Source organism: Pocillopora damicornis, chromosome 6, assembly GCF_964200805.1.
Source record: "Pocillopora damicornis chromosome 6, jaPocDami1.2, whole genome shotgun sequence".
Taxonomy (NCBI): Eukaryota; Metazoa; Cnidaria; class Anthozoa; order Scleractinia; family Pocilloporidae; genus Pocillopora; species Pocillopora damicornis.
This window is the reverse complement of record NC_142675.1, coordinates 21,611,813-21,633,187: the sequence shown is the minus strand read 5'-3', so window position 1 is coordinate 21,633,187 and position 21,375 is coordinate 21,611,813. Positions and strand designations below refer to the sequence as shown.

At 37.8% G+C, this 21,375-nt stretch overlaps 5 protein-coding genes across 7 annotated transcripts; 2 read left to right on the top strand and 3 right to left on the bottom strand.

Moving 5' to 3' along the window:
- Window positions 1–10: 10 nt before the first annotated feature.
- Window positions 11–5,339, top strand: LOC113678683 (omega-amidase NIT2). Of its 2 annotated transcripts, XM_027195583.2 has the most exons (9): window positions 58–242; window positions 1,201–1,413; window positions 1,828–1,921; window positions 2,067–2,141; window positions 2,417–2,495; window positions 3,055–3,070; window positions 3,203–3,285; window positions 3,832–3,887; window positions 4,151–5,339. In XM_027195583.2, the coding sequence occupies exons 1-9, from the start codon at window positions 111–113 to the stop codon at window positions 4,237–4,239; spliced, it is 837 nt and encodes a 278-aa protein (XP_027051384.2). In that variant the 5' UTR covers window positions 58–110; the 3' UTR covers window positions 4,240–5,339. The 2 variants fall into 2 exon arrangements, with proteins under 2 accessions (XP_089066904.1, XP_027051384.2); XM_089210778.1 differs by lacking the exons at window positions 3,832–3,887; window positions 4,151–5,339 and adding an exon at window positions 11–51 and having other exon boundaries at window positions 124–242; window positions 3,203–3,432.
- Window positions 4,932–7,526, bottom strand: LOC113678684 (DNA damage-regulated autophagy modulator protein 1). Its single transcript, XM_027195584.2, has 2 exons — window positions 6,715–7,526; window positions 4,932–6,125 (listed from the first exon to the last, which is right to left on the bottom strand). The coding sequence occupies exons 1-2, from the start codon at window positions 7,072–7,074 to the stop codon at window positions 5,718–5,720; spliced, it is 768 nt and encodes a 255-aa protein (XP_027051385.2). The 5' UTR covers window positions 7,075–7,526; the 3' UTR covers window positions 4,932–5,717.
- Window positions 7,527–8,669: 1,143 nt separating this feature from the next.
- Window positions 8,670–13,536, top strand: LOC113678682 (alpha-1,3-mannosyl-glycoprotein 4-beta-N-acetylglucosaminyltransferase C). Its single transcript, XM_089210048.1, has 5 exons — window positions 8,670–9,496; window positions 10,205–10,357; window positions 10,997–11,114; window positions 11,759–11,872; window positions 11,967–13,536. The coding sequence occupies exons 2-5, from the start codon at window positions 10,340–10,342 to the stop codon at window positions 12,665–12,667; spliced, it is 951 nt and encodes a 316-aa protein (XP_089066174.1). The 5' UTR covers window positions 8,670–9,496; window positions 10,205–10,339; the 3' UTR covers window positions 12,668–13,536.
- On the bottom strand, window positions 13,423–20,519 carry LOC113678681 (uncharacterized). Of its 2 annotated transcripts, XM_089210046.1 has the most exons (3): window positions 20,362–20,519; window positions 15,149–15,220; window positions 13,423–14,521 (listed from the first exon to the last, which is right to left on the bottom strand). In XM_089210046.1, the coding sequence occupies exons 1-3, from the start codon at window positions 20,411–20,413 to the stop codon at window positions 13,494–13,496; spliced, it is 1,152 nt and encodes a 383-aa protein (XP_089066172.1). In that variant the 5' UTR covers window positions 20,414–20,519; the 3' UTR covers window positions 13,423–13,493. The 2 variants fall into 2 exon arrangements, with proteins under 2 accessions (XP_089066172.1, XP_089066171.1); XM_089210045.1 differs by lacking the exon at window positions 20,362–20,519 and having other exon boundaries at window positions 13,423–14,499; window positions 15,149–15,484.
- On the bottom strand, window positions 16,709–19,711 carry LOC149044414 (tyrosine-protein kinase TXK-like). The gene is made up of 2 exons (XM_089210047.1): window positions 19,352–19,711; window positions 16,709–18,056 (listed from the first exon to the last, which is right to left on the bottom strand). Exons 1-2 carry the CDS (start codon window positions 19,577–19,579, stop codon window positions 17,253–17,255), a joined length of 1,032 nt encoding a protein of 343 aa, XP_089066173.1. The 5' UTR covers window positions 19,580–19,711; the 3' UTR covers window positions 16,709–17,252.
- Window positions 20,520–21,375: the final 856 nt, after the last annotated feature.

The following is a 21,375-nucleotide window of genomic DNA, read 5'->3' as shown; positions in this document are numbered from 1 at the left end:
AAATAATACCAAATACGGTAAAACTCACCTGAAGGAACATGTCAGCCTCCAGTAAGTAAAATTTCCTTTTCGTTAAATGAAATATTTTTCAGTTTTTCATCCTTTAATATATGACTTTTTCAGAATTCCGTATCGCGCTGATTCAGCTTGCAGTGACTGCAAACAAGGCTCAGAATTTACTGCGTGCTAAAGACAAGATCAAAGAAGCTGTCTCTAACGGAGCAAAGATTGTCGCACTCCCGGTAACATATACCTTTTGGAAAAATTTCCACCATGAAATTGTTAACCAAAGTGTTATGAGAGATTCATGTAATCGAATAGGAACTCATATTATGGTGGTGTTTTGGAGTCAAATGGGATGTTTTCAGTGATCCTTTGATGGGATGACTGACTGGGGGAACTACATTAGTAACCCTACCCCTTTTAAAGGGGAACGTTTTTGGAAGGGGAGGGGGGACTCTGAAGTGCAAAGCTCAGACTCAAAACACATTCTCTTCTTTGTTTTAGAGACAATACACTGAATCCCTATATTAAGGAAACATTATCATCATTTCAATCATGGTCCTATATGAGATTAATTTATTTACACATTGCAGAGACCAATTTTTGGAATCAATTTTTAAGCATTGAGTATAAACCTTTAATCTAACATCAGTCTGCATATTCTCCAAACTGTTCTCCATACATTTGCTAAGGTGCTGACAGGGAGAATTTGTATAACAATCAAGAGCTTTTTCAGTTGGTGACATTTCCTTAATTCTCATGATCTTTCTGTGTGATTCAGGGGTGATATTGTGTGGAGAAATTAGATGCTAGTCACTCATAGGGGTATAATTTTCCTTGGAAATAGTAGGCAACAATAGACTAAATCTCTACATGATATTTTAAATCTCACCAATTTGAGATTCCAGTATTCATAAGCACCTCCTGTGTCACCCTTATAGAAGAAAATTGGTTTTGTCAACTGAGTTAATAATGTAAATTGACCACTGTAAAGATTTTCTTAAGTGTAGTTTCAAGTATTAGCCCACCTAGGTTGAAAACACCAAATTATCTTGCATTATCCCTCGCCAACACAGCACCACATTTTCTCTAGAAATTTATCCCCATTATTCATTTGTCTCCTTCTAAGGTTAGTTAAGGAATTATTCTTTTTATTATTTTCTTAAATTTAACTCAAAAATAATCCGACTCCATCAGGAATGTTTCAATTCACCTTATGGCACTCAGTATTTTGCCGATTATGCTGAGCAAATTCCAGGGGAATCCACAAACATGCTATCATCTGTTGCTAAGGAGACAGGTTGTTACATCATAGGAGGGTCTATCCCTGAAAGTGATTCTGATGGGAAGCTGTACAATACTTCAACTTCTTTTGGACCTGATGGTGCCATGCTTGCCAAACACAGGAAGGTTAGCACACTAATATGGCCCCAAGTTGTTGTGAGATTGAGAAGTTGGTTAACCATTTATAGCTGTTGTTTTTAACTCCCAACAAGCCATTTAGATTTTCCTAATAAATGACCTCAGATTTTTGATATTGAGATTTTAATTCTCAGATTTTGACCCTAGAGTTGGGGAAACAAGAAAATTTGAGGAGCATTGAATATCTATACTTTTACATGCTTTGTTCCAATCTGTATTTTTATCAATCTATGTGGGCAGTGTTGGGTTTCCAAATTCTGTTTTGCTTAGCACCATCTCCTTCTTAAATTTCAAATTTTTTTGTTGGAAAAAAGAGTACAATGTCAATCTCCCTTGAATCCAGTTTCTTATTTTTTTCTTTATGAAGAATTTTTCTGAACAGGTATCACTTATTTTTCATAGGTTCATCTCTTTGATATTGATGTTCCAGGAAAAATTCGCTTTCAAGAATCAGAAGTTTTGTGTGGTGGGAAACAGCTGACAATGATGGATACATGTATGTTGGTTTAAAATCTTTTATCTTTATTAATCACTCTAAACTGGGAATGCTGCTGTTGTTGAAATTATTTTTTAATGTTATTGTTTATGTGGTTGTGGAGGCTATATTCATCTTACCTGAAGTCATGTTATTTTTTTGGCAGCTCTCTGTAAAATAGGAATTGGAATCTGTTATGACATCAGGTTTCCAGAGATGGCTCAAGTTTACACACAGCAAGGTGAATGTTGATCAATTACAAAGCTGAGAACAGCTAGTCTGCCATCTTTTTTACTTCCTACTTTCAAACTTGTCAACAGCCTTGCAATTATCATCTTTTTTCATAAGTGTTTTTATCATTATGAATACTAAGGTGTGCCAATGAGAAACTTGCAGTACCTTGGTTGAATTGGTTCAATAAGATCTGTTGTTGAATTTTGCAAAATTTTTTTATGCATTTTAATAAGTTTATTAAAAAACATGCACTTATCACCAAAAATTGCTTCAATTTGTTAGGGTGTAAACTGCTATTTTATCCTGGAGCATTTAACATGACTACAGGACCAGCTCATTGGGAACCACTCATTAGGGCAAGGTAAGTTTTTCACAGATTATAGTGTATAGTTGTAGATTTAACCCTTTCACTCCCAAGATCTAGTTGTTAATTCTCCCCTCTAACTGCAACACATTTCCTTGCAAATTAGTAACAAGAATTTGGTGTTACCTTAATTTCCGGCCGTTTACCCGTGGGGAATCTGTTGATTTTGCATTAAACACATGCTACTGCGGGTACCTCAGGTACCACTGCGGTTAGATCAAGACAACAGCTGTTTGCTGGATAATTTATGGATATTACAGGGGGAAGTTACATGTTAATCACTTCTGGTAGTTAAAGGGTTAAAAGAAAAGAGCGTTCAAGAAAGCATGTAATTTTCATCTCTGCCATATGAACTAAAACATCATAAAATGTAGTTCTGACTAAGCTGCTTAAATTTATCTTCAAATGTGTTAAGATTTTAACATAACACCATTTTGAAATTAACTTAGGTATTTGCCCTTACCATAATAGGATACCAGGTCAGCTTCCACTGTTGTTGCTTGAATTCTGATGTAAAATGTTCTGAAAACTTAACAGTCTCTGTTTTCATTCACAGGGCACTGGATAATCAGGTCAGGAAAATTAATCATCCAATATTTGTGAATTGAACTCACCCTTGTTTAGTTATTAACAATAAATAGTATTATACATTGAACAAAAGAAACACAAATTATGAATTTCAAGTTGTCTCTTTTTTTTTTCAGTTGTATGTAGCAGCTGTGTCTCCAGCCAGAGATGAAAAAGCAACATATGTTGCCTGGGGCCACAGTACAGTTGTCAATCCATGGTAAAAATTTATAAACCTGTAGACCCCTAAGAGTGACTAGCATCTAATTTCCCCTTACAATATCACCCCTGAATCATTTATTATAGTCACATTAAAGGAAATTGAGCACCAACTACCGAAGCTCTTGATTGTAAGGGTAAGGATTGTAATGGTGAAAAGGTCATTTGTAAGCTTGTGGTTTATCACCTGAGCCAAAGAAAGATGTGGTTGGATGAGAACAGAAATTGTGTCGTGATTTTTACGAATTTTTTGTCATTGATTTGATAAATAGTGTTGTGTGTTTGTGTTTGCCCATTTTTTTTCCTCCAAGATTTTTCCTCCTTTAGGAAACAGAAGCAGAGATAATTCTGATCATCTGAGAATACTGGAGATCAATTAGGATTGTTCTTGTTTTTCTGTTTCTTTGATAGTCAGTTGTCATTCCTTACTTAATCAAATTTCCTTTTTTAACTGCATGGATCAACCATCATTTATTATAATTGGTTCATGCTTTGTCACTGATTTTTATTGATAAAATGATGATGCATTGTGGATGATTTTTCTTAGGGGTGAGGTGATTGTCAAAGCAGACCATACAGAGCAAATCTTATATTCAGATATAGGTATGTTTGTTTTTACACATGGTCTGTACAGCTTTCTTGCAGATTTTATTTGTTAAGGAGTTGATTACACAAATCAATGAACAAAAAAATAAATTGAATTTGTAATGGTATAAGTAAAGATGGTTGTGGAAATACAAAAATATCACAGAGACAAAGACTAGATCTTCTGATTTTGTATTATTCTTGTTGTAGAATTATTGCTATAAAATTGAAAAAGTTTGATTTCCAAAAATTCATTTAAAGTCTTCCCATTTTTTTTGCAGATGTTAACTATCTTGAAGAAATTAGAGCTCAGATTCCTGTTCAGCAGCAAAAAAGAAGTGATTTGTACAAATTAGAAATGTCATCCTGAAGCTGATCTTCATTAATGGTAGAATAATAGCATACAATCAGCGGTGGGGTAGATGTTGGGAGCAGTGACTTCTTTAACCCTTTACAGTCCAACATCAGTGTCATATTCTCCATACATTAACTAAGGTGCTGACAAGGAGAATCTGTGTAACAATCAAGAGTTTCTTTAGTTGGTGATCATTTCTTTTACTCTCATGACATAAGCGTGTGATTCAGTGGTGATATTGTGAGGAGAAATTAGATGCTAGTCACTCTTAACAGTTAAATGGTTAATGCTTTAAAGGTCACCTCTGTCACCTCTGTCCCCACAATGGATGCAAAAAACGTTAATGGTGAATTTGGTGGAATTTTGCCAATGGTTTTGGTGAAGGGTCTGCAGCCAGTTTCTTCAAAGTCCTAGTAACTTAATGGGCTGGAAATCATTAAAACAATAGAGAAGCAGTTTCTGGCACCGTAATGAGTCCATTTTGGTTCTTTGGCTAATAGTTTTTTTTGTATGTTTTCTAAACCTTTTAAACCCCCATCTGGAATTAAAATCAGAACAGCTTTACAGGCCAGTAAGTTGCCAGGACCTTCAAGAAACAGACCCCAGGGCATTATGCTGGGGCAGTATTTTTGAAAGCAATGTGAATATAATGTTAAACAATTAATATTAAGGGAACTGAATTTCCAAAAACAAATATTGCTACATTGGAAAATATATGTCTGTATTATCTATATTTTGGAGATGATAGCTTAGAGAAAGTAAAAAATAGAATGGTGTTGAACCACAACCTGTACTGATATAGCTAGGGTAAAAAATATGATTATATAATAATGAAATATTTCTCTTGTTTTGCATTCTGTGTTCTCACCTAGCAGTCATTCTAGCAGACTCTTTTTTTTTCACGAGTGTTTGGACACCTTCATACTTCTGAGAAATTTTGCTGAAATGTTGTCAGTTAGGAAGACATCATCAGCACTTAAAAGAAAAGTTTCAAGTTGTGTCCACGCCTGGTCAAACTAATAAGTGCTAACTCGACCAAGTTCAGCTTCAAAGCTTTTATGATCAAGGTTTTAATTTTTAAAAGGAATTCTAATAAAAGAGTTGTTGAAACGTTATTATGAAAATGTCCTTCAACTATTGCAGCTCAGTACCCTGATTATCGAGGATGATAGCCAATCTGGACGTAGAAAGGCCCCAGCAAGTCTTGTACCCAGACCTTTCCCAGCCAAGCGGTTGTAAGTTACAGTTACATTGTAGGATCTGGGTTCGAGATTACTCTCATGCTAATCTGGCGCTCTTCCGTTTGATGAACTGTAGCTGAAAAATGCCATAATCAAGGCTAAAATTCACATGTTAAGACTTCAATCTTTTAAAGCTCCTGGCTGTTTTGAGCGCGTAATTTTAAAATTAAAATTTATTACCGTATTCTAATTAAATTTCATCCAATACTGAAAAAGGAGATCCGAAGTGGGCTGAGTTCCGCATAGAAATCGTCACCAGTAATCAGTAGACGAAATATCAGATGTTATCTCTATTTGCTGGAACTCGTGCGCAAACGTCAACATAAACAGAAGCATTCCTCCACACATACTCCATTCTGCAACATTAGACACCACGTGGTAAAAATATCCCGGATCTTCAGGGCTCCATTTGAGTTTGGCTAAGAAATGATAACGAGGCCGAGCTTGGTCCCATTCCCAATTGGCCTTGGTCTGGCACGCGCCAAATATCGCCACGCAAAAGGTTATGAGGAGAGAGACCGTGACTCTGGAGTGACACACTGCTGAGCTGTTGATGACACCGTGGTCGCGTAGCTTATATGACATTGCGCATTGTAACCAGCAGTAAAGAAGACCGCTGAAAAAGGCTGTCATCGCACCGATGTCGTGAATGGACCAGTCCTGAATAGTGTAAAAGCAAAAGTACTTTTTCTTCGATCTACGTTTTAGTCAACCATGATATCTTACTCTAAAAAATGACTAAATTATCCTCATCACTTAACACCCTGGGGTGATTTCTTTTACGGCACCTCCCCAACAGTATGTCTTCCCTTCCCCCCGCCCACCGAGATTCGAAATTTCGGAGTTCGATAACACCTGGGGTAAGACAAAAAGGTTCCCGCCCGGAGGACGTCTCCGGTTTGAACTATGGGACTCCTCTATTTCTCGTCAGCTTCAGAGACAGAAAAAGTCTGAGTTGTAAGAGTTAATATAAGCGTGAAGTTGCTTGCATTTCACTCAAAGACCAACATTATTTATCACCGGGGGGAGGGAAAGGGGGACAGAGGAGAGTCCCCCATATCGGCGATAAATAATGACCAGTCGCTTTATCTAACATTCGTATCACGATCTGCGAGTTTCTGGTGTCATGAATCTCAAACGCCACTCACTAACTTATTACATATGAATATATCCGCTTTAGAGATCGGAAACAATATCAGAAGGAAATTGCAAGGTTTTAAGACTAATATAATAACTGTGTTAGCCATACCTTTTCTATTTCAAAGTTAGCCACGAAGGTCATTCCGACACCTGCCAAGATGGCGACCACAAAAGCCAGTTTGTTGAGACGTCGCAGTTTTACATGCTCCTCTCGACACTGCTCAGCCACAAGCTTGTACTGCATAAAACGGACAAACGCATTGGAGATGAACAAAAACGCAGTTAAATTTGTTAACTCTCTAAAGACATATTTCTCCGGAAATAAGACGCCAGTTTCGCTAATCGCCGGCAGAAAGGGATAAATATGTCCATGAGAAAGAGCCACGCAATACGATGAGACAACTGTGACAACACTACAGATAACTAGTAAGATGCAAAGCCAGCCTAATCCACATCGTGGCCATGGCATAACTTAATTTTGTTTAGCCGGCAAATGTTCGACAGTTTTCGTCCAAAGAGTTTCCCTAGTTTGTTTGTTTTAACGGAGTATAACGTTCGTTAGTTGCTATAAGACGAATATCACTGTCGTTCTGTAACCTAACGAGGAGAAATATTGTAGAAAATCTTTGACAGAATTCCAAGATGAACCATGATATATATTCGCAGTTTCTATGAAAGCGTCTGTTGACGGCATTTTATCAGCGTACACCCGAGCAATTCCACATGCGAAAAATAAAAAATCCAAGCCGAATTTTCTCGTCGGTCAAGTTGGCAAATTAACCTCCCGGTACCAGCCACAGTTATCTGACCTAAACGATAAAATCACGTTCTGTCTCTTATATTTGAGGCGAGTCAGAGAACTGCTTAAACATGAGTGAATAGTGTTTTTTTTTTCTTTTTTAAGTAGCAAAAAAATGGCCCATAGATACCCATTACTTTGATTCTGAATCACTGAGGTCACGCACAAATATTATTATCGTTAACACACATGGCACCTGTTAAAAATAATTCATGCGTATCTGGTTTTTTTCTAATTAATTTAAGGTCAAACTGTTGCTCAAACAAATGTATTCCCACTGTCTTAAATTGTCACGATTCGCCAGACATTAGTTGTGTAGTTTAGGTATGAATTGTTGCGTAGTTTATACAAAGAAAGAAAATTCTTAGTTCCCTGTTCATACGCTCTTAAATTCGATGTTTCCATGATTGTCTTTTAGGCTCTTCTACTGGCGTAAGGTTCACATCTGTACGTGTTTCTACAGTCGAACCTGTACTAAACAGCCACCTCTATTTAGCGGTCCTGGTCTCCCTATACTCAGTCCCAATAGCCTGTTTCTATCGTCCTCCACCTGTATTGAACGGTCACTGAAAGCGGGATCACTCTAATAAAACTAGCAATAATCTATCAATTAATCAATTCTCTCCCAGATTCAAAGTAAATAGTATTATTGAGCGAGATTCAGTTTACGTTTTTTTTAATACCCCAAATCTGTGGAACATGTCTTCAGTGGTCGACCCGTTTTGAGCGGTCTATTTCCAGTGGGTGACTGTGATATAAAAGTTTTCTCTAATTTTGAACCTTTTGTGCTTCAGATTGTCTGTCACACGCTCATATGTGCCGCTATCTCAAACAGAGCACAAGTTTAATGTGAACTTTCCGGGGTAAGGCAACACAACACAGTGACAATATAAGGGGTGTAATTTTCTAAAGAAAATGTGGTGCTGCTTCGGTGGAGGGTGTTACAAGATGATTTGGCTTTATCAGATGGGTAGTTTTAGTAAAGACGGTCGAAAACGGAGACGTCCTCCTTTCGAAAACGAGGACGTTGGATGACGCCATAGCGTCGTGCAACCTTATTTCCAGGCCTCTCGTCTCAAATTCGAAACAAATAAGACGGATGAGCGTATGGATATGTTTTTAATGTTGTTGCCTTGCTTAATTGCTTGTTTGGAGCTTAATATTGCGTCATTCAACCTTTTGTTGAACATTGGTTCTCTCAAATGGTTCGCAACTCAAGACTCGGACAAGTAAGCTAAAGGGAAGCAAAAGGTCGTTCGCTCAGGCATGCGCAGTTTGACGAGTACATTAATTCATGTTTTGTATGCGTTTTCGCGTGTCTTAGTGTGGATATTCAAAAACGCTATGAAAACGCTCATGTGGACGCAAAGAAATCGATGCGTTTTTAATAAGACGAAAACGGAGCGTTTCGGAAACGCATTTGTGTGAATGGGGTCTGAGTCTGTCGAACAATAACTAGGTCTTAGCATAATTGGCAGTAATCAAGAAGAAGTGTTCTCTTGCGCCGACATACCCAGGTGTAGAGTGCGAAGCGGAAATTGGAGACATTTTGGAACGGCCTATCCCAAGATCTGCGTTGTGCGGCTTCCTAAAATGAATTCAAACGCATGCTACGTCATCATAGCTTCGAATGAGACACGGCAACCTTGGAAAGCAGGCTTTCTTAGGAGCCAGGCAGAACTAGATATTTTGCTTGTAAAATAAGCATGCTGAAGGAATCTACAAAGTTATCAATCAATCAAAAGCGGGACATAACTCTGGTGAATTTCTATCAGAGAGCAAGCAAAAATCAACATTTCCAGGGTGTGATTTATCTCATAGATTCACGCTATTTCGACGCTGAACTTGTTGCTAATTACAATTTTTCAAAAAAAAATTGAAATCCACGGTAACGAAAACTCACTGATCGCTATTTCTAACAAATATAGCGTGAATTTTGCATAAATTACTTTTGATAAGTTCGGAGGTGACCGAAAGAAGATGTATTTGATGCAGACGACAGGTTTTTCGCTACACAGAGACAATTTTGAATTTGGAAAACTGAAATAAGTGAAGACTCCTCCAGATCAAGTGTGTCAACAACGCTCGGAAGGTAGGACGCAGTTCTCAGACCAACTATGGCGAATACCGTATTCACTAAATGTTTTGTTCCGATAAATTTCTTTCGAATGATGACAATCGCCATCTCTAAAATTTTATTGATTTGTGTTATGATGGTGATTCAGGCCATTAAATAAATTTTGAGAGCTAAAAAAATTTGACTGATTTCCGAAATAACATTGTTTCAAGCATGAAAAGGCTGTACAATCTGTTGGCTTCTGCAACAATCGAGAAATTATTCATCATGGGCGCTGAAAGACAATGGGTATTTGATTTCTTTCAAGGCTAGTTAAAAAAAAACTTCGTAAGAAACGTAAAAAATCTCCAATATTGTTAATAAAAAACTACTTCATACGTGAGTTAGTTCCAGGCATTTTGGAGACACATTTCAAAATAGACTTGGCTTTCGTTGTTGGGTCAGAGGAAGGGTGGTTGCGCAGTTGCTCTGCAACTGAGATTGATCCAGAACATTTTAGCGCGCAAAAAGTTGAAAGACAACGGGTACTGATTTCTTCATGAAATATTTTAAATCGCCATTTAATACTTATTCTTGAAAGCTTCATTCAAGGGTTTCTATGATTTGAAAATGTTTCAGTATAAAGTTTCGTGATCCGCAATTTCTTTCAGCTTTCACAACGCTCTCTCGGAAAAAGGTATAGATGAAAGAGAGAAAATCATAACTTTTTTTTTGATATCGCAGCCACAGTTGGACCTCTTGGCGCTAGAAAAATCTGGAAAGTGAGAACAATAGTGCTTTAGAAAGTCGTTAATAAAAGGTCTCTTCTCTGACACATGATCGCACTTAATTAAACACTCCAAGGAAAACGTCGGTAACATGAGGTGGATGGTAAAGGTAAACTGAATGAATTTGCCTATGGTGTTATTTCTATTATTACACATTAGACTTACTTTGAAAACTCTAATTGGTCGAGAGAGCATACAGTCAGTATACTTTAGCGTGTGAAGTTGACATGATAACCCAGTGTCTGCAGCGGATGTTGAGTCATTAAGTCGAGTTCAAAGTCTGCCCAGTTTCCAAGTCTCATACTTTTACAAACGCAGAGAGAAGTATCTTCTCTTGCAAATAGTTTAAAAATGTATGATAAAAATATTATTGAATTCGTTTTTTGCATGATATCATGAATTATCAAACCTCGAGTTTGTGTTATCTGCCTCAGCCTTTGGCTTCCGCAGGTAACTCAGAGCTCGGCGTTGATAAATCATGATATTATGCTCAACAATTAACTTCATCCAATAATTGCTCAGTCTCCATTTTTTAATGTCAATACTTTCATTGCAAACTTAGTCCACCAACACGCCAGGGCAAGATAAAATTCTTAGTTTACCCAACCCCTTCTCCCAAGTGTTCGCATTCTTCAAATCTTCTTGGCTGTCAGTTTCGTTCGCACCTTTGAAGATGAACAAAGAGAAAATGGACGGTCTGTGAATAGAGTATTGCAAAATGTTAGAACAAGTTTTTGTTTCTTCACAGTTGAAGTTATGTCTTGGTTATTCAAGAGGAAATAATTCGCCTTCCAAGACAATTCTCCTGATTTTCACAGCGGGACTGATGCTTCATTTAAACTGGAAATTTCAACCACCTGACGCCAGTAAGTAGTCAGGGGTTTTTCGAGGAAACAGTGCTGTGATTGGTTCAAAATTCACCCCCCCCCCCCCCGGTTCTGAATTAAGACAAAGAATCATGCTGATTCTCGCACAAACAACAAGTCGCAAAACCAAGACCAATCGTAAATTAATTTATCTACGAACTTTGTTGAGCATGATTCACTTTGAGATTTTGCGAGTTCTCATTGGCTTGTTACACTAGTAACCACGACAGCGACGGCAATGGGGACGTGGCAAAACAAAGGACATAAAAGGCAGAGCAATGGCTCAGCACGAGTGTTTTAAAGCTTTGTACATTTCTTTGTACATTTCCGTCCTCTGCAAGATCACCAACATTTTCGTGATCTGACAACGGGAACTTAGACGGTATTTTAAGCATCGATTTAAAACTCAACACAGAGCACTTAAGTCATGTTGAAGCTGAGGCGTGGCGCTGTAAGAGAAAATTAACATATCCAGTCATTCGCGAAATTCTAACTAAAAATATACGTTCACTTTTAAATCGAAGTCTTCCTCGGCGTTGCTTTCCTGGCTGCTAAAGGTCTCTAACATGAATGGGTTACGGCAGAGTTAATGGGGAGAAATAATTCTAAGATACGTCTAAGAGTAACGGATGTTCTCTTCTCAGGTATGAGTTGTAAGGCAAGCTGTAATGTGAAGGACGTTTTGTCTTGTTCACCAAACGGGGAGATCATCACGAAGACAAGTGTGAGGGAGCTGGGAAAACCACTTACGAGAAAAGGTACAAAATGGAAGGCATCACGATTATATCCCTTATTGCGGTTTATTTAATCAAATGTAACTTTGCCAATTATTTTCTAATCTTTTTGTTTTAGTTTTTCTAACCATTGGAATTCCAACTGTCGAAAGAACTTACAAGAACAAGACGGAAAATTATTTGACTGCAACTTTAAACTCGCTCTTGACGAGTAATGTTTCGGAGGATGACCTTAAAGACATCTTAATTGTTGTTTTTCTCGCCGACACCGAAGAATCAGCCCGCGCGATCGTCAAAAAGAAACTATTAGAAAACTTTATTAAATACGTGGAGATGAATTTAATTCATGTAATTTCGGCTCCTCCCTCGTTCTATCCTCGCTTGAAAGGAATTCCGTCTACTCTTAGCGACGGGCCTGACAGAATGTACTGGCGTTCAAAACAGAGCATGGATTACGTGTTTATGTTTTATTACAGTCATGGCCTTGCAAATTACTACTTGCATCTTGAAGATGATGTCACAACTGAGCCCAACACTTTGAGTCAAATACGAAAATTTATTGATCAAAGAGGAAATGTTACGTGGGAAGTGTTGAATTTCAGCATGTGGGGGTTTATAGGAAAGCTTTTCCACGACGAAAATCTTCGAATGCTGGGTCGTTATCTCGCGAAATTTTACTTTGAAATGCCTTGCGACTGGTTGTTATATAATTACTACGATTCGAGAGGAGGAAAATCAATGCTTAAAGATAAAAAGAACATGTATGAGAAGGAACTTTTTCATCACATTGGTCACCAGTCTTCCTCTCTTGGAACATAATATGGTCAGCAGTCTTTCAAATTAGCACTCATTACCATTTCTCCTCCATGAATCACTGTTAGCAATCTCCTTACTAATTGTCCTTATCTCTGAAAGTGGTGGTCACAAGTTCTATTCCCCCTCTATTCTGTTTTTTTGGTATAAATTCGCTATTCTAAGCTTAGGAAAAACCAGCTACAGTTTATAAAGATCACGTTACGACATCGATTATTCTAAAGAAATACACAAACCTAGAAAGTTTGCCATCAAAATTAAAGTTTTTTGGAAATTTGTGGCTGGGAACATTAATCCTCATGGCATATGAAAAAGAAACTGAAGTCCCAAGGAAGTATTCTTGGCCAAGAGAAAGCGTGATGAGAGAGGATCCTGTCCATTTAATCAATGGGCTTTATGAGGTGGACAAAAAACTGAAGAAACTTGTCATAAAGCTCGGAGCGAATGCGTGTGCCACGTGGCTAATCTTTGCTACGTGTGCTGTTATTTTGAATCTCACTTTTCCTTTTATCACTGATCTCCATGCAATCTATTTCAACATTCAAAGAGCTATAAAAACGAACCCAGAAAGGTAGTCTTCGTAATAATCATGGCAGAAGTTTCTTTAGTGAGCGTTGTGGTTCTTGGAACGTAAGTTGAATTTAGGGACGTCATTCACGAGCAAAGTTGTGAAACCCGAGTCGGATTTTCACCCCTCAGGTTCTCAGAACACAACGATTAATATTTTTTATAAACACTTATTAATGGTAGAGATAATAACCTTGTGGTTTCTAGAACATATTTCTCCTGCAACAATTAATTTCTAGATATAAAAAATTGATCGCACTATAAACTAGCTATTTGAACAGTTTGTATGGTTAAATCGATTTAACAACACTTCCACCATCCCGACTGAGTTTTTTTCTGCAGAGTATTTACGCGTTAGCACAACAGATCTAATATAACTTATGTTGCGCGAGATATATCGCCAAAATAAACTACCGTCGTTTTGTGCGCGCTCCTCCCCGTAAATAAATCCAATATCTACTCCTGATATTTTCTCTGATTTTTCGGACAGATCGAGCATTTTAATCATGGTGGGAACTGCTATTTCCATATACACCTGATGCTTTTGAAAAACAGTGGACAGTTTTTCAAAGGCAGTGGCCTGTTCTGAAGGAATATAAAATAGGTTTGAAAAGCCTCGATAGCACATGTTTAAGCCACGCCCATTCCATAGCAAAGCGTTCAATAAGTTTTCCACGTCCCACGAACTTTCCTCTTGCCCTTTGCTATCAATTATTGCACGCTTCTGCGCGTCATTCAGGAAAATAAAGTCTTTATAGGCCTCCTCACAAGCTTTTAGCCCCCATGGCGTGTACCACCAGATCCAGGAATCGCGCGGTTGCTCAAACATGACCTGGTAACCAAGCTGTTCAGAGCTTTCCCATATCCTAGATCTATTCAAATTTGAAATGCTCCAAAAATTTAAAAACAAATCACTTCTAATAAACAAATAACCCGTAAATTGAGGTTGTGTTCTGATTGCAGTGCTCAGACACTCGTAAGCTGTGACTCCGTGAAGCATAGATACCACGATCATCTTGTACTCTTGGTCTCCAGGTGGCTTTGTAGGTCCGCAATAAACTATATGTGGAAAACGATGTCTGTAAAGTCGCTCCAGTAACGGAATGGAATCATAGAAGATTTCCACAAAGACAATAACTAATAAGATATCTTCAAAATCCCCTTCTTTACAAGTTCTTTTACTGAAGTTTCCTCCGTGGTTGTTGATGATGGGCAGTTCGCGTTTTCGTTCGATCGAATTACTTTCCTCTTCGACGATTTCAAATCCTCGGCTGACGAAGAAGGACAAATAACCTATCAAAAGTATAGTTGTTACTTTTATTAAAGAGAATTTCGAATCAAACTCAGCATTAAAAGGACAAAAATATATTTTTAGAGGCACTAACGAAAGAAGAGATTAGTAAGGGCATATCGAGACAATTCTAAGCTCAAGCCAAATCTTGCTTAGGCAAGAACATTTTACGTGACATAAAATAAGCGACCAGGAATAATTTTACTCCCCCCTTACCTACTATTCTCCCTGGTTGGAGTTTTTTTTTTCTTTTTTTTCCAGGGACACAACTCAACGACCCGTCCTGGGCTTGAACCCGGAAATCTCAACGACCCAATGTACTGTGCAATACCCTTAAAGCAATGATTCTTTTACAGTTAAGTTTTGTAATCTGAGTTGATAAGCAAAGGACAGCTTTGATGTGTTTACTATTTCAATGACAGTGCTGATGGCTCTCGATCGAACGCGCGACTTCAGGCGCCACTTTGAGAAATATGTTAATAAATTTGTTTTACGCTTCAATGAATGTTTAATAAGCGATCATCTCGACGCACGGGGTCTTCACGATTATCTTCCAAGCAAAATATGGATGTTTTTAGATCATGGAAAGTAAATACCCCTTAGCAAGAGGATCCTTTCGCCGTGCTTACCTCTTGACATGATGAACACAACGGAACAGAGAGAGAACGTTATTAGACCAAGAAAACAAAAACGATGGCAGACATGAGAGGACGGATATGGCTTTTACTGCAAGTATCATCTCCCGCAGCGTTATTTCCCCGGGTCTGTTAGTAATGTGTGAAAACATGTCAAACTGTAGGAGATCAACTTATCATCGCCAGTCATTGGGGTCCTGGTTAGTGTTGTAATGCGACTCCATAACCTTTCAAACTATAGAGATCAATGTATCATCGCCCTTGAATGGAGTCCTGGTTTATGTTATGAATGTCGTTATATGATTCTTTAATCTTAATAAAAGACGCCATTATTTTGCCTGTTGTCCTGTTGTCTTAACCGGCTTTCAACCACGAGTTGTTTGTTAGTGGTAGGAGTCTCTTTTTTTTTTTGCGCTAGTAAAAAGCTTTGTGTTTCGCAAATGCTTAAAATCTCTACTTGTACGTGTTTAACATCTCATGTTAGTCATCGCGGCACATGTCCTATTCGTTTGCGCGAATCCCGGCCGTACTGGAAAAAATTCACTTAAAACGAACGACGCACACAAAAGCTCTTTATAACACTTCAAACCCAGTTACTAGTAGTCCGGTGAGCCCCCCCACTCGAAAACTTGCTGCGCGGTCCCTGATGAGGCCTTCTGTGCCACTTGGCTCGAAGAAGTTAGGTGAAGGTGAAGTTGCTACAATGAAACTTAATAATTGACAGAAAATGTTAACTAACATACCTTGGTTTTTCAATCAGTAGTTGTAAGAGAAGGCTTTGGCTTTGGCTTGTGAAAATGATTGCTAATAGATCTTAAATTTCAGAAAAAGGGAAAAGTCTCTGCTTAAACTCAAAACCTAAATGCTGACTCCTAGGTTCAAGCTGGCAGTGTCCTAATACAAAGTTTTTTGAGCCACAGCATTCTTGGTTTATTCCTAAGTTAATTTTTGGCCTTAGCCAGTGGACTGCAAGAGTTATTGTTACAATAGCAAACAGAAACTGGCAAAAGATGAGTCATCTTGGCAGTCCTGCTGATAAAAGATGTGACATCTTCACAACAGGAATACTGATTTGCTAAAGTAACAATGGAAACAAAATGTTATCTTGCATATGCCTAATCCTTCTATTCTTGATTATTTTCTTCTTCTTCCTTTCTTTCCCAATATTTCAACTACAAGAAGGCTTAGGCTCAAATAATTTATCATACCATTTTTACCTACATTTATGTCATTGTAGATCTCATAGTGAACACTAATGTAATAGGGAACACAGTTATGTGGCAGATGATAATGATCAAATGAATAAGTCTACTGAATTCATTTAAAAGTACTATGTTTACACACTAGATGGATGGTACCATTGACGCGGATAAGTCTCAAAACAGGTCAAACCCTATCATTTGGTTGCATAGAAACACACCCAAACTACTGTGTTATGCACCAGGTCTGTTAGTAAGGGCTATTCTTCGGGGTTCTGATATTCAAAATTACACCAGAGTTAAGACAGTGTGCAATGCAGCACTTATTTCTAAGAACTCAGAAAACAACACACCAGAACAGATGGGTACTCAAGGCAACCCACCCAGTTTTAACTTTGTTTATTTACTTTTAGATATGCAAGCAAGTTATATTTGGTTTTACTTCCAATTGGTCAAGAAATTGGCATTGAGAATTTGTAGCTAATGTCTAACATTGGAAAGCCAATAATGATGATAATTAGTTATTATTACAGAAAACTATACCATAAAATTTGACACTGAGTTACTGAAAACAACTCATACTTCATATTATAGTTTCTTGCAACCTAAACTACAAGGTGAGGCCTTCATCACTAGCAAGAAAGGTTATGTTATAGGACAGTATGTTCTTAAGTAGAGTATGTTCAAAACTATTGTGTATAGGAAGGTCCTCAATTGAAAGAAAAAGCCAGGTGGCTCTTTTTGTCATCCCTATCTAGCAATACACGTCTTGAATATCTTCACAAAAGTAAATATTGGGAAAGAGCACAACCTCTCCTTGTTGTTTTACTATCCCACTGAATCTTTCTCAATTCAATTTTTTTTCATTTAACCCCTATCCCCTTTATTCCTGACTTCCCCTAAAGGCTACATATTAAAGAGGCCAGTGATGCCATTAGTCCTGTTGTTGTTGGTCTCCTTGTGGTGTTGATGTCCAAGCATTTTTGAGCATTGACAAGTAACATTGGAATTTCTTGCTTTGTAGCTACTTCATGCAGGATTTGGCCAAGGGAATAAACATCACTGGCTTTACTACAATGGGTGCCGTTCAGAACTTCAGGAGCAATGTGCCTATAGTGAAAAGTGTACTTCTTTGCTGGGGGAAATGAACTGTCACAGGCCTTTCCAAAGTCTATAATTTGGCCATGTTTATCAGTTACAAGAACATTGTTTGATTTGAGATCACAATGAAGAAAGCCTTTGGAGTGAATGTGAGCGAGAGCATCAGTGATATCATGACAAATGATCAGCCAGTCTTTGCTCGTCAGTGAACTGTTAACTCTCTCTAATATACCATTGGATTCCTTGCAATACAATAGTTTACTGACTGTTATGGGTGTATTTTCTTCCCCTTTGAACTCCATCACTAGAGAGATAGGCTCTCTTTCAAGCTGGATTCCTATTATTGCAGGAATGTTTTTGTGTGTGAGAGTCTGCATGATTTGTGCCTCCTTTACCATCTCTCTAGTGCTTTGCATCAGACATTGTTTTTCTACCACAAGAACGTTTAATCTTGTGAAAGATTTTAAAATGCACCGGCCATATGAACCCTGTCCTAGTATTAATTCCTTTTCACTGATTGGTTGAAGCTCAGATGGATCAATTAAATTAACAGTGGCAAATTTGCTACTGGGTGGTCCTGATTTTGTATTCCTGTCTCTATTCTGGAATAAAGTAATATTTTATTTTATAAACAGAGGAAAAGTGAAGCTGGTGAGCTTAATAAGATTCACATGCTAGATTGTGTAATAAGTGGTAATAGGACTAAGTAGTCTTTGGTCTGTAATCATATGAGTGATAAAAAAATCAGACGACTGCATAGTGGGAGTCCAATTTGTTTATCACGAGTATGATTACAGACCGAAACAGATGACACAAAGTCCTTTTACTAATTAATCATAAAAATTACAATTTCACAAAAATTACAATTTCCAAATTAAAAATATTGCTCAAGGGAAACCAATTCTTGTTTTTGAAGAAAGCCACAATTTAGGAATCTGTACACTGTTTCTATGGCGATTGAAACTAAGGTTGTGATTGGTTGATTTAAACTACAACTTTGAATGTGATTGGTTGACTTAAACTACAATGATGAATGTATTTAGCTTATTGAACAGTTCGACAACAACTTGGCAAGTGAATTTGTGGAAAACAGGAGTTTTTAAAACTAATCACAATCGAGGAAATTGTAATTCCTATGTTAATATATTAATTGGTAAACTTTATCCCTTTCATATAATAAACTGCGGCTCATTTGACAAAGTCTCTCCTTGTTTCTTAATACAACCCAAGTATTTTATGTATTCATTTTAGACTTAACTCTAACACTGTTGATAGAGATACACAGAGGGTAGGCATGGTTGCCACAAACAGAACTTTCCAAAATTCCCCGACTATTAAGGCACTGACCTATCCATGATAAAAATTAAATTCCCCGATGAAATGGATGCAAAATGTCCAGCCTCCTCTTCTTCATTAAAACATTGCTGAGATCATCTGAAATATTTCTTCCAGCATGGTATGAAACTCAGTGGTGTAAAAACTTTAATTTCCCTGACTTTTTTCTGACCTTGAAATTTCTATCCCTGGCCATTTTTTTATCTGTATCCTTGGTAGAGCAAGATCAACACTACATAGCAAGATGCTATGATGATGAATGAAATCCCGCAAAATCATTTCAGAATGTGGCAATTTCAATTGGGGATTCCCTGCCTTATTTTACGAAAATGACTGTAGTTTTTTTTTCATTTCATCATAGAAAGGAGACGAATTTTGAGGGCTGCACTCTCTCCTCCCCTTATGAGTTTATGTTGAAGTCAACCCCAGGACGTTTTGTACAATGCAAGACAATGCTAGTTTGTTTACGTTCAGCTTCAATTCGATGATATCGTTTTTTGTAACCAACTGCTCATTTTCCGATACCTATTTTATTCTATTTTGACGCTAACCGAGTACCTACCTTGGTTTTGTCCAGGGTCTTTTTATTCTGTTCGACTAATGCTTTCCATTTGCCGTAATACATTCTCGCCAATCCCTTAGCGCGAGAATATGCATCTCTTTCCTTTTGTGTTCTCATTTCTCTGTTCTCCCTTTCCCTAGCTGTCCTTGACAATCGTTTACGTTTCCTCCTTTGATTTCGCATCCTGCGTTTTTCTTCGATTGTATTTTCCCGAGATTGTCGTGGCATGATTGCTTTGCCAACCACGCACCAAGCGCGCGCTTTTTGTTAGCGATCGCCTTCGGTACTCGATTCCCTGTGGCTGAGTTTGTGCCCGCGTTTCCATACCGATATAATGTTGTAGAAAATTTTAGTGGACAGCGGTCTATCTCAACGCGATAAAACGATAAAAAATTAACCGGAAAGCTTTGTTCGCAGTGAATGTACAACTACGAAGAATAAATGTGGATGAAACAGGGTACAAGGTTTATGCAAGGACTACCAGAATAAAAAAAGCAATTGAAATCCTCCAAGTGTAAAGTTTTTTTAAATGTAAAATGCATTTTCCACGCGTTTCAATATCACCCGACCTGCCACAGACTTATGATCAGATTTATTTATTATTCCCTCATCGGTAGTAGTACATCTTGAGCCAATTACGTAAGTGGAAGTCATGTTCATTGACAAAGTTTGACAAGCGATGACGTGTCATTGATGCCTAACATTCCCTAGCCGTCATGTTCATTGACAAAGTTTGACAAGCGATGACGTGTCATTGATGCCTAACATTCCCTCATCGGAAAATTGAGACATGCATAGGTCTGTTGGTGTTCTGGTTCACTTTCAGTTAAACGACATTTCTGTCACAAAATGGCGAGATTATGACGCCTTGCGGTAAGCATATTAAAGCAACCTGGAGCGCTACCAGATACTCCAGAAAAAAAGCCCATACAAAGCCTTAGAAAAGTTTTCTAAGGCTTTGTATGGGACAACGGGAGGTACTTACAGTGCACGCGTTTTCCGTCCTGTCATGCGATAAGAGGCCATGTGCAATTCAACATCGCCCGCTTCCTCATGAAGCATTTGTTTTGAGATCCTGTACGAAGTAAATCAAAACGTTGAAGCAGAGTTTGCTTTCCATTTATCCTTTGTAAGCTAATTTCGTTTCCTTTGTGCAAGGAGCAACGTGAAAAAAACCGCTGAGGCCACTGCGCATGAGCGTATCATTTTTAAGCGGGTACCAGCTACACGCAATTTTTTATTTTCATTTGACTGACCATTACCATTTGTTTTGCTTGATATGAACATGGTTTATTTCAATTATTTCGCACAAATCCGTCGGTTTTCTTTTTGTCCCTTATGTTCCATTTTGAAGAAAACTATTAACACAACAACCGGAACAATTCGTCAAAAATTTGCTTCTTTTTTGGGGGCATTACAAAATAGTTCTAAGTTGTTGGTGGCAAATCAAAGCCGGTTTCCCTTAGTCATTTAGAGGTTACTTAAAGCACAGAGTGGTGGAGCCATTCAACGCTGCTGCAACGCTTCTCCAATTAGTTAGGTACCAATAGATTATTTAAGTGTTGCTAAAGACAAATTCGTGGAAAACATTCCCACTAATTGTCTATTTATCACGGATCATTGACTGCCTAATCATACGGTCATCTCGCCTTAAAAAAACAATTCACAATTAGAAACTAAACACGGAGATTTAAATGACGTCTCAAGAATCATCCTCTGGAAGGTTTTCCTTTAAGTGGATAGCTGAAAATCGTAAAAACAAAGTTTTCTTAATTGAGAATAAACGCTGAAAGTTTGAGCCGAGAAACTGCATTGGACAACATTCTCTCTATTTCCTAATTACCTGAATGCTCATCGATAAACTTTGAGACCAAAATTGTTTATTTGGATTATTTTGGGAAAACAGCGAATTTTTCTTTTCTAAGAATTTGGACGTAATTTCCAAATCTAAGCATGAGATTAGATGTGAAAGTTTCCAATTTTGTAGACAGATAAATTATTTTCAAGTTCTATAGTTGAAAAGG

Coding starts and splice junctions, on each gene's coding strand:
- LOC149044414 (XM_089210047.1), bottom strand. CDS start 19,579: ATGCCACGACAATCTCGGGAAAATACAATCGAAGAAAAACGCAGGATG. Junction 18,057..19,351: donor AGACCCTGGACAAAACCAAG/GTAGGTACTCGG, acceptor ACTTTATTCCAG/AATAGAGACAGGAATACAAA.
- LOC113678683 (XM_027195583.2), top strand. CDS start 111: ATGACTTTTTCAGAATTCCGTATCGCGCTGATTCAGCTTGCAGTGACT. Junction 3,286..3,831: donor AGTACAGTTGTCAATCCATG/GTAAAAATTTAT, acceptor GATTTTTCTTAG/GGGTGAGGTGATTGTCAAAG. Junction 3,888..4,150: donor AATCTTATATTCAGATATAG/GTATGTTTGTTT, acceptor TTTTTTTTGCAG/ATGTTAACTATCTTGAAGAA.
- LOC113678682 (XM_089210048.1), top strand. Junction 11,115..11,758: donor ATTTCAACCACCTGACGCCA/GTAAGTAGTCAG, acceptor TTCTCTTCTCAG/GTATGAGTTGTAAGGCAAGC. Junction 11,873..11,966: donor AAAACCACTTACGAGAAAAG/GTACAAAATGGA, acceptor TTTTTGTTTTAG/TTTTTCTAACCATTGGAATT.
- LOC113678681 (XM_089210045.1), bottom strand. CDS start 15,306: ATGTTTTCACACATTACTAACAGACCCGGGGAAATAACGCTGCGGGAG. Junction 14,500..15,148: donor TGTGTTCATCATGTCAAGAG/GTAAGCACGGCG, acceptor CTTCTTCGTCAG/CCGAGGATTTGAAATCGTCG.
- LOC113678684 (XM_027195584.2), bottom strand. CDS start 7,074: ATGCCATGGCCACGATGTGGATTAGGCTGGCTTTGCATCTTACTAGTT. Junction 6,126..6,714: donor CTAACTTTGAAATAGAAAAG/GTATGGCTAACA, acceptor TACACTATTCAG/GACTGGTCCATTCACGACAT.